A 12032-nucleotide genomic window follows, 5' to 3' on the forward strand; every position below is an offset into this window, starting at 1 on the left:
AAACAGACCGACGTCAAATTTACCGGACTTCTTTTGGCGGGTTGATATGATTACAGTTAGTCCTCTGGATTCTGTGATTAGAGCCGTACCCCTAGAAACATTCTGTTCTTCATAGCAACAGTCTGTTATCAAGAAATAACAGAACTGGAAATGCCGTAATTAGCCAATCAGAATCAAGTATTTAACACAGCTGTGTAATAACAATGGCTAAGCTCGATTCAAGTGTCACAGTAATTAATGAGTCTTTGCACAATTTAAGGAGCTTTAAATTCAAACAGCTGAATGGAATTTAACCATCATAATTTTAACATAGTGTGTTCTGTGAAAAAGGTCTCCAGAATAATCTTCACTCTGAAGTAAAAAAATAAAAGTTCAAATCGCTTCAGCATTTTTCAACATCAAGTGTACAGAACAGGCAGTAGCCTGCAAATGTGAAGACTTACTTCATGATCTTATTTAGACCTCTTAGAAAAGAAAAACAGTATTTGTGACACATTTTTAAATATTTGCATTCAATAATTTAAGGGCTTGAGGCTGAACACGAAGTAGAGAAGTTGTATGAAATGAGGCTTTGTTCTTTTTATGAGATTTGCTACAATAACAAAAATATAAAAGCACGCTCATTCTTTCAGAGCACACATTTCCAGTGTCTTTCTGTATATGAAAGCTCACTCCCTAAATCAACAAAGCATCTGAGTTTGGATCAGTGTTACAAGACTTTAAGAACCCGGCTCCACATGAGGCTGTCAGATAATTTGTCAATGCTCAAATTATCCTCATGAGTCTCCAGGCACACACTGTACAGCAGCACAGCCTCTGAGCGCAGTGGGCAGAGAATAGGGGGGTAAATGTCTCGACTTCAACACTTTGCATGAAGCTTGGGCTGCTATATCAACAGAAAGGGTATCAACTCGGTCAAGTGTGCGGTGGGGGGAATCCGGGGCTAAACAAAGGGTGCACCTGCCCTTTGGCTACGTTGAATGTCAGTGCACACAAACCATTCAGCGTGACTTTCAACTGAGTCAGAGGGATGAATCTGCTCCCGTCTGCATACTACCGGTGTAGTATGAGTTCACTATGCTCCACCATAGTAACTGAAAGAGAGAATAACACGTAGAATATGTACCCAAGGCGGCAAAATAAGGATCATCAGTGAAGGACATCTGAAGGAGACTGTCATGTCTGCTTGGACTCCACTGATTCATCATTGATGCTCAAACTCTTCACACACAAAGAGCAACAACTGTCGTCCACGAAAGGCGCAGCAGAGTCATAATATCATGATCCTTTAGGCTTGAATCTTTCATGCTTTTCGGTGAGTTTAGCAGCCTTAAAGGAATAATTTTCAAGTCTGTTCCTTTTTTATGCACACCGATTATGTAACATACAGATTTCATTCTCACAGCCACACATCTTTGTCTCCATACTGAACAAACAGCTCCAACTCTGACGTCAGCCATTGTTTTTTGTGGACTTCTGTTTTGAAGCTTTAAGGTTAGGTTTGTTTCATTGACTGGAATTAGCTGAGCAGATGCCTAGAGACAGCCAGTGGCACCCACTCTTCACTCAAAGCAACCACTTTCTTGATAATTATAAGCTCTTATAAAACTTTAAAAGGGGGGTATTATGCTAATTTCAATCTTCATATTTCACTGTGTGATACCTGTGGAGTAGCTTAGCATAATTTACAGTTTCTCTGACTGGTGCTCTGTGCAGGCCCTCATACAGCCTCTGCCTGAAACGACTCTGTCCCTTTAAGAAACCCCGCCCCCTACAAGCCCACTTTCTTCTGATTGGCCAGCTCTCTACAGCCTGCTGAGGCTGCACTTTGTGAAATCACAAAAGTGCAGGATATAGGAAAAACAGTGTGAACCGTGGCATTCACAAAAAGCCTGCAGACTGAGCTGAGAAGCCTGGGGATTACTCTAACATACTTTGACCTACAGATTTGAAACTTCACCCACGTTTAGTCTGGACATCCAACATTGTAACATTATATATATGTCTTAACATGTGAAACAGCATAATACCCCCTCTTTAACAAATGGGTAATATAACAATTCAACCCTCGTACTGTTGTCATGAATGGTGAAATTAGCCAGAGACAAAAAATGTTTTTGTACCAGGCTCTGAATATGTTTATTTCTTCTGTAAAGTTGAGCATTTTAATATGGGTTTCTATTAGAATTGCTAGCTTTTGGAGACAGCCTCCAGTGGCCAGCCGAGGAACTGCATTTTACGGTGATTTATATTGTACAGGTCGAAAATCCCCCTGTGCCAAACCTCCGATATTGGGCTATAAAAAAAGAATTTACTTGCCTTGAAAACATGGTAAGTGTTTAAAATAACCACAAAAATTCAGCATGATAGTCTACGGTTCAATCATGTAAAAAATCGTGTTAGCTTCCCTGATTTTTTTTGCCATGTTTATAATGACATCGAACTTTGAATACCAAGCTGAAGCTGCCTGTCCAATATAAGAATAAATAGATTTGAGTGACTGTGAGAATGAAACCAAATGTATGTACTTCAAAGCAGTAAATATAAAATATGAACACACTTGAAATATTCTGAACTATTCCTTTAGTCTCTCTCTTTGTCAAAGCCGCTCAGTGCAGCGCCCCTGTTGGGACCTGGTACCTGCCTGCAACCTGGCATCCAACTCCTGCGTCAAGCAGCACTCTCAGCTCGGCTGTGGGGTAACACAGAGGGGAGGAGGAGAAGACCTGTTAGCTAAAAAAAAAACTGTATGTCCAAAAGTACAGAGCGTAGAGAGGCGAAGAGACAGAAACATATGAGGAAGTTAGGGAAGGAAAATAGGCTCGCAGCAGAGTCCAAGTTTCACTGTTCACACAAAGAGGAGTCATTGTCATTCTGCCAGGTTCCTCCTCACAATATAAATGCAAATATGTTTAAACAGACTCCATAGGAAAGGGGGCTAAATGAATATGAAAAGGGAGGTGAGAGAAGGAGTAACAGCAACAAAACCAGCCGATGGGTTTCCTTTAAAGAACCCGCTGAGCGATTAAAAAAATGGAAGCCGAATATAAATACAGATTGGACAGATGAGAAGAAAAGCCTGCCTTAAGATTGTTTTTAGACCCTTAGGAGGCGAAAAATATGAAATAGCTTGCAAATATGTGGAGGACTGAGTGCAAAAATAATCAGAAGTGGAGCTTTTTCATGACTTCATGAGACAATACGTCATGTTTGAGTAAGTTTTAAGGTTTAAGAAAAGGCTGCGTTCAGCAAACATCAAAAGATAAAAAGGGTCTTAAAGTGAATCATATTCCGTTTGCGCTTTTTTCTGTCAAGTTTATCAGATAAAAGCTCAAAGAAAGAAACACATTGTTCCTCACTGATATCAGGTAAAGGTCTGAGCGAGTGTGTGACTTACAGTGGAGTTGAAGCGCAGGTGACAGATGTTACAGGAGATGATGGGTTTCTTCTTGGGCGGTGCGACGCCAAAGGTGTGGTTGATCACCGCCTTCTGCACTGGGTCCATCTACAACGTAAAAAGCGCATTAAAATAAGAGGGAATTGGTTGAAATACTTTGGTTTCAGAGAGCAGAACAAACAGGAAACTTTAAGGGAAACACAGTCGACCTACAATAAAACAAATGCTGAAAGAAAAAGTGTTGGGAGGGTCCGGAGCCCTGAAGGTGTAAGCCGCAGTTTAAGTCAGCACTCTGGTCCGCTAGAACACCTGTTAGGGCGGAGCGTCACATGGTGAGCATTACATAACGGTCTTATTAAATAACAACAGTGAATGAGCACAGATATACACAATAAGGAGGCACACTACTACCACAGTCAGTTGTGATTAGTTTTTAATGTTACACAATGATTTATTTATCCTTCACTCAATATAAGTCATAAAGGTTTTGAGAATGAGACATTTATTCTTTAAAAGTGTGTACGTTATTTCAAAACAAAAGATGAAGAAAATACCTGCATTCACACTTTTTAAATAACCCGTTTTCATCACTTCTTCTCTTCATATTTTTAATCCCCACAGTGCAGCCGTGTTAGTTGGCTCATATTTTTAGCACCAAGTGTCAGACAGGAATCTCTTCCCAGCCTCCCACATGCCTGACACATTTAACACGTTCCTCTGACTTGTCTCATTACGGGCTAAAGCTAAATGTAGACCGTGACAGTCATTGTTTAGAGCCACACCAAACCTTATGTTTGATAGAGGGAGACGCGATGTCTCAATTAGATTCTTATCACTGATTGTAGTAAAGTAATGTTTGTAGACTCCTGATGTACGTCTGTTACAATATTCATATTTTCCTATACGACGTGTCTAGTGTCTTTTTCCAATTTAAAAAACGCATGATTTTTGTTTAATATAATTTGTTTGTGTGTGTTTATTCCAGGAGTACGGCTGGGTTCTTCAAAAGGGACATTAATAAGAAAAAAGAGAAGTACATTTTTTAATGTGGGTGTGATGCTGTGAGTCAGCATGAAGGCTGGAGTTAAAAATAACACAAAGTCTATTAAAGTATGTGAATATGTAAAGGCTGGTTTGTATAATAAAAGGTTATACAGGCTGGGGCTCAGTGGTAGAGTCGGTCGTCTCTCAGTCGGAAGGTTGGCGGTTCGATGCCAAGCTCCCTCGGTCTACATGTCGACGTGTCCCTAGCCATAATGATGACTGATTGACAGTTGGGCACTGTACGTAGCAGCCTCTGCCATCAGTGTGTGTGTGTGTGTGTGAAAGGGTGATGCAGTGTAAAAGCACTTTGAGTGGTTGCTAGAAAAGTGCTAGAAGTGCAGTCCATTTCACAACTTCTAACGACTGTCACATGTTCATTTTTGTTTTGGTATTTTTTCTGAAATGACTTCTACAAATGACTTCTTAACACACCAGTAGAAGCCTCTCGAGCTACTATTAATCAAAGTATAACTGCACCCACAGGTCTGACCACGACTCCACTCCATGCTCAAAGTGGAGAAGGGGCTGAGAGTGACGTCCCCTCCCCTGGCTAGAGACAAATGGAGGAGCACTTCAGTGTGGGGGAGGACCGTGGTGGTCCCGAGCCCTGTCAGATCAAGCCGTTGGCTCCAGCCCCACTAATGCCCGAAGCCGGAGCTTATAAAGCCGAGGCAATGCAATTGCGCATGCACCGACCGCGCCTGCACCTTTTCTTTTTCTTTTCTCCTCTTTTTTTTATAAATTTCATTACGTAGTTTTGTCCCAAACGGTCGTCTCTATGTCACCATCGGCTGGCACGGTTCAGGGCTGATTGAAAACAGTAGATGGCGTGTTTGAACCATTTCCAACCCATTAAATGCCGATTTTTATAAATTTGGTAATAACTGTCTATATTAACACCAGCATTGATGTGTTTCATCACAGTACAGCAATATAATTTAGATTACAGCTCAAAAACATGTTTAACTGTGCAGTTACTCTTTAAGTTTATAACAGAAAAGAACTTTTTCAAGATCTTAAGATCTTTAAAGTGCTAACCTCAAAGATCTCAGTTTCGTTCTCTTTGGCGTCACCTCTGGTAATTAACAGTTATTGCGGGAGCACACTTCTCAGATATCCAGACAGTGTCGCATGTGTGACGTCCACGGTTGGCTCCGGTTGTAACTCTTGATTTTCCTCGCTGACGGTCGCTTTCCTTTTTAGACTGTTTGCCTTCATCTGAGCGTCGAGTTTGTTTCTTTTTCTTTGGATTTTCACTTATTTTTGAAGTTTTATCTGTATGCATTGATCTTTTCTTTGTTTGTTCAGCCATAGTAGATTACTGTTTACTCGCAACACTTGCAGAGACCGGAAAAGCAGCCGCTTAGCTCCGCCTACCCTCTCTGGCAGACCAACCACTGCTGGGAGATGGAAAATGCGTCACTAACTGGGCGCCGCTTGGGATTTTTTCAGCGAAAGTCGCTACAGACACCCAGTCTGTAATACTGCAAATGCAAAGGCTTTCATCAGTGGGCCATAGGCTCAATCACCATTGTGTTAACTCATTCGGTAGATAGATAGTGACTTAACAGACATTTATTTAAATGAAAACACCATCAACAGGATGTGAAGTTAAATGAAAGGACAGTGTGATGCTCTGTTTGAATGTGTCCTTCAGACCTTCATACCTGCTCAAACTTAATTCAAGTTGAATATTATCTTACCGCGTTGAAGTTGGGGAAGAGGCTGAGCGGCGAGGAGCTGTTGACCCTGAGCGGCAGGAAGTGCTCCAGCTGGGCGTGAGTCTGCGCCTGGAGTGCTCGACCCGGCAGAGGCAGGGAGCCCAGGAGTGGGTGGACCTGGCTCTGGGAGAGGGCACCTACAGCGGGGAGGATCACGTTTAAGTAAACACATTTTGAGTCGTCTCCCACTCCACCTTCATCCTCTTAAGATTTTCCATTTTAAAACAGTGTGTTTGCAGGGAGACAAAAATGTCACTCTTTTTAATTTGAGGCCACCAGCGCTGCACATCCTTAAACACACACGAAGGTAAAGGCCGAGTTTAGCATCGAGAGCGACTCCTACAGTGAATAATGCACTCAGTAAAGCTTAAATCACTTCAATTATAGCGGCGGATAAATGATGAGAGGCTTTGTGTGGCCTTTTCCTGCTTTACAAGTCACTTTTTTATCTTGACAAATGTCTGTGGCCTTTAAATGAAGCAGTAGTGTGTGTAATTGTGTGGCTTTGTTCTCTTATCCTGCAAACATGTCAGTTGACAAGACTTTCAAAGAGGTTTGAAGATAAAGGATTGTTTGCTTTTTTAAAAATACACACATGTTTTTGCTTTTAGTTGAAACCAAAAGAAATTTCATCTCATCGCGGCCTTAATGCTTTCAGACTGCTCATGCTTTAAAGAGCAGCGCGGCGCACTGACCTTTAGTCTAGACCTGAAGTAAACATTAGTGCGCTCATGTTGAGATGCACAGTGTCTTTCAGAAGCATGGTGATCACAGGCTGTGCTGAAAGTCCTGAGGTTTGATGGGTAAAAAGGTCAAGTGTTAATAAAAGAATACATGTTGAATATGTAAGCTAGAAATATGGACTTACTGTCTGTTTGCTTAATCTTTAAGCATATTTTGGTATCAAAATTTACATCATGTGATCACTTGCTTTTTCAACTGCAGTTCTCTTACATTACCAGAAGATATTGAGCAACAGGGGTGGTAACATTGAAGCAGAAAAAAGAGGACAGCATTTACTTCATGGAAAGATTTTTTTGGGGTGAAAGGGACGAAAACAACATGAAATGCAAGTTGTGTCTGGAGGGTAAGTGCTTGTCAGCTGTAAGAGCTGTACAGGTTATACTGCGTCTGTCAGTCCTGTTAACACGAGGCTATGCAATGACGGTAGAGTCAATACAGTCAAAGGTAGACATTCAGCAGGCTGCATGCAGTCCTGACTTTATAACCTAAAGTAACCTAATGTCGCTGAGATTAACAAGACCAGTGAACTTCTCTTTTTGGCTTCACACCTCTGTGGCCGATTATTCACACACACCTACACTTTTTTTCTGACACAGTCAAAACATCCACTTTTAACCAAGTTTGCGCTGCCGTTACCATGGCTACACTACGCCTCCTTAATAAAGGGAGCATGTCAGAGTTTAACGTGAACAGTGTGAGTCCCATAACAACAGTCTGTGCTAAACATACTCAAGTTCTGGGGAATTATGCCCTTGTGTCCTGTAGGGTCTGCTACACTAACACATGACTTCTCTCAGAAGGTAACGCAGTAAATTAGTTACTTTTAAAAGTATTGTCCCCAACACTGTAAATAAATAATCCTATCGACTTAACTTATCGACAACTTTCAGGACATATCAGGTCAAAAATGGAAAATATGTGGGATACAAAAGTAGGCGCATTGAAATGAGCTGTCTTTATTCTTATAAAATACAGTATCAGGTGTATATTTTCCATCTTAAAGACGGAGCTCGACTTAGTATGGATATAAAATCTGTGGTCATCGAGGATGGAGGGGTGGTTTGGCTTTAGTGCGACGGAAAACGTCACGAGGAGTGAGATGAGACGGATGAAAGACGAGATGAGACGAGACGACTCATTATGTTTGATACGTTAGGAACCCACAATCTACATATTTTCCCTTACAGAGGATTGTCCTAATGGATGAGATAACCACTGAAAAAAAGAACATAAGGATGAAAAAGTAGATCTTCATATAAAGTGTTTTGTTCATGTGCATGTAGACCTTTTCTCTAAATAGTAACTAAGTCTTAATGTTGGAGATTTATTATGTTTTTATGCTGCTGAAAAACAGCCACAAGAAAGCAATTTTCTGGCTCTCTCACCTCTGTATTTCAGGTTTTATCTCGGGGGAAGATGCAGGGTTTGAAAGTCCTTGAGCATTAGCATGTTTTTACTAATCCCGTCGCATATTCAAAATGGTTCTTAAAGCCTGAGCAGAGACGGGAAGGAAGAGGGGAAGAAAAAACCTTTGCAGATGCAAAACATGCTCAAAGAAATTGAATGAACAGCACTGCAGAGGGAATACTTAAACAGGCACATGATTTTTGGATCCACATAAAAGGGGATTAAAGGCACAGGTAAGCAGGTGTTTACTATATGTAACAACTAAAGAGCAGCAGCAGTGGATGTGTCGCACCACAGCGTGTTGTCTTTTATCTTCGCCTGCGGTGACAAATCAGCCTCGGGGTTCTTTTTTACTTTCAGTAAATGTGGCAAAAAAAATAAAAGCCTGCCACAATTTGTTTTGAATTCAATTCAAACTAATCCGAGCGGACGCCTTACATGGAAGTTTGGAATATTAAACACGAGCTCAGCATGCTAAGAGCTCTGTGAGGTGCTTTGGGCTAAATGCTAACACACAACTTTGTTGAATATGTTTATTGGGATTTCACAAAACACATATTAGTTAAGCTTGCAGCATTTAGGGCGCCGGTTTAGCTTAGTTGGTAGAGCAGGCACCCCATGTACAGAGGCATCGGCTTGGTTCGACTCGTGGCCCTTTGGTGCACATCATCCCCCACTCTCTTCTCCCTAGATTTCCTGTCACTCTCTCAAAATACAAATAACATTAATATGATGACATAAGAATAATAATCCCTCAGTAGCAAAACTATAATTTAGTAAAGTAGTAGTTTTGATAATGTGTATGCAACATTCTCACAATGCTAAGGCGCTAATATCTAGCAGCTATGAGGTTTACCATGGGCACAATCTCTTAGCTTAGCATGCTAACGTCTGTTAGCACTAAACACAAAGCGTTACTCTGGCTCATGGGAATTCAGTGTTGAACAAATCAACATGGTCACCCAATGATGGTGCTAGAAGACAGATGAGGAAAGTTTTATCCTAACATGTACATGGAGGTCTGTACCAAATTTCATAACAATCCGTCCATTAATTGTTGATATATTTCACTCTGGAAAAAAATGGAGGATAAACCAACCAACTCTCATTGACACTGGTAGTGCATCAAGAAAAATCAATCAAAAATCATCGCTCCATAAAAATGTTAATTTTCTGATCTGGTAATCGACCAGTCAACAGACTGACCACCTTAACATCGCCGAGCACCCGAGAGAGGAACTAACCTCCGACTACTGCTTCCCAACGTCTGCCCACAGAGACGCTAACGTGAACAAACTGCCTGTCTGAAACACTGAAGAGCAAACGCAAAGAATAATTACATTTCTATCTGATTCAAAGCCGTGAAAAGAAATTGGCAGTTATATCTCTGAGGATGTGACCAAAAATAGAGGCGGAATCACCACAGGGAAAATACAGAGAGAGGAAAAACAAGTCATGGATACAAGAGGAGGAAAGACCACAGGCACGATGGAAAAACAGAAGAGTCTATTGAAAAATGAGGGAGAGTCCCTCCCTTAAAGCATTAAGTTGTTATATGCTAATCTCTATCTAATAAACGTTATATTTAAGCTTTTATCTGTTTATTTAGTGATTTACAGCCACTTACGCAAACCATATACTACTGAGATTAGAATTTGTAATGAGAGCATGATTAGAATATAGAGCCTTTTTTCACTACATGTATCCCTGGAACAAACACACACACAGAAGTAACATTGATTTTAATTTGTGTTTGATGAATTCCAATTTCATTTGAATGCTCCACCAGGACACTTTATGTACCACTGATACCAATAAAAAGCTTTGAATTGTGTTAAACTGACTCGAGCGCAATGAAAAAGACTTGTTTTCCTTCCTCCACCAGGGCGATGCGCTTAATCTGCCCATCAGTCTGACTTTTGGGGACATCGACTCTCTCTCCGACACAAATCTGAAATTGATCTTATTAATCTTCTACGCATGTATTCACAACGCACAGCGAGCCGAGACGTTTAATTAACTGCATTTAGGGCTGAGCAAACCAGAGTGCCATCATGTGTGAGATTTTGTACGACATAAGGAGACAAGAGGAAAACGTCTGACAGGACTTCCCTTCAAAGTTACCCGTCTGGTTTGCGTCCAGAAATGGTCACAAAAGCTTTAATATAGACTAAAGCCGTGGTTGTATTAGTTTCATCCAATCAGGCTGGGAATGTGTTAGCTAGCAGGCCGTGATTAGTTTTTATAAATAGGCCCTGATCATGAACTCAATTACTAGCCTAAAATAAAAGGGATCAGGATTTAGCTAACCATGTAACATAGAAAACCTCCAATGGTGAGAAATTATATGAATACTACTATGAATAGTAACACAGGGTCCAACATCTAAACAGCTGCCATTGTAGCTAGCAAGCACAGTAAGCTAATCTGAGTTTGAGTTTGTTGAAACTTATTGTTAAAGAAGTATATAGAACTTGGTTTCAAATATGAATTTGAATTCTAAGCTACATGCTAGGCTACAGACTACAAAAAAGGTGCCTCTTCACCAGTTGATGAGCCATGTAGAAGACAAATCCTACAAGACAAGACAAATTAACAAACACCATATTTCCTCTCTAAATAAGCTAGTTAGCGAGTGTGGTACTGTAAGTAGCAGGTTAGCCCACAGTATTTCAAGTACTTTCATTATTACTTTACTGTACAATATACAATGTTCTTAGTCCATACAGAGAATATTATATTGTATAATAATATTATAGGTAAAATGTAGAATAGTAACACAGGGTCCAAAACTTAAACAGCTGCCAATAGCTAGCAAGCAAAGCAAGCTAATCTGAGTGTGAGTTTGTTGAAAACCTTGTTTACAACTGACTCGCAGATGTATTTTTTAATGACTCATTGATAAACAAATGTATTAAAAATGGTGTTAAATATGAAATTGATTTGTTGATGTTAAAGGAATGTATGTAGAGCTAGGCTACATGCTAGGCTACAGGCTACAAAAAGTGCCTCTACACCAGTTTATGAGCCATGTAGAAAACGTATAAATTAAGAAACAGCATATTTCTTCTAAAGCGCTGTAAGGCTACAGTAGTTTGATCTCAAATTATAAGTGTGAGAAGGAAGTCTATTGACGTCTATTGTTACTACTTCAGGTAAGCTAATTAGCGAGTGTTAGCCCACAGTATTTCAAGTGCTTTGCTTATTACTTATCTGAACAACATGCACTGTTCTGAGTCCATAAAGAGAAATTATCGGAATGTTTTGGAATAGCAACACAGGGTCCAAAATTTAATCAGCTGCTATTGTAGCTAGCAAGCAAAGTAAGCTAATCTGAGTTTGTTGAAAACCTTGTAACAAACTGACTTAAATGTATTTCTTAGATGACTCATCGATAAACAAGGATATAGAAAATGGTGTTAAATATGCATTTTGTTGATGTTAAAGGAACGTGTGTAGAGCTAGGCTAAATGTGACATGCTAGGCTACAGGCTACAAAAAGTGCCTCTTCAACAGTTGATGAGCCATAAAGAAGACAAATTAAGAAACAGCATATTTCTTCTATAACCGTGTAGGTCTACAATAGTTTGATCTCGATTTGTAAGTGTGATAAGGTCAAATATATGTTATGTGGTTACTACTTTATGTGAGATAGTTAGCAAAATGTGCGAACAGCTTCAGGTATAACAAACAGAGTTTAATCCATTACAGTTTTGCTC

General features: G+C 40.2%; 1 protein-coding gene across 1 annotated transcript in view; it reads right to left on the reverse strand.

Annotated features, from left to right (window-relative positions):
• The window catches only part of LOC138593558 (zinc finger protein 385B-like), an 85721-nt gene that overhangs the window by 9497 nt on the left and 64192 nt on the right, over positions 1-12032 (reverse strand). Inside the window, exons 3-4 of the mRNA XM_069664626.1 lie at positions 6145-6299; positions 3398-3505 (exon numbers count right to left, since the gene is read on the reverse strand). Coding sequence (XP_069520727.1) covers positions 3398-3505; positions 6145-6299 — 263 coding nt within the window. The remainder of the gene's footprint in view (positions 1-3397; positions 3506-6144; positions 6300-12032) is intronic.

The sequence above is a fragment of the Semicossyphus pulcher genome, unplaced genomic scaffold, assembly GCF_022749685.1.
Source record: "Semicossyphus pulcher isolate SPU_LCO1_2020_fin unplaced genomic scaffold, fSemPul1.0.p SCAF_16, whole genome shotgun sequence".
NCBI lineage: Eukaryota > Metazoa > Chordata > Actinopteri > Labriformes > Labridae > Semicossyphus > Semicossyphus pulcher.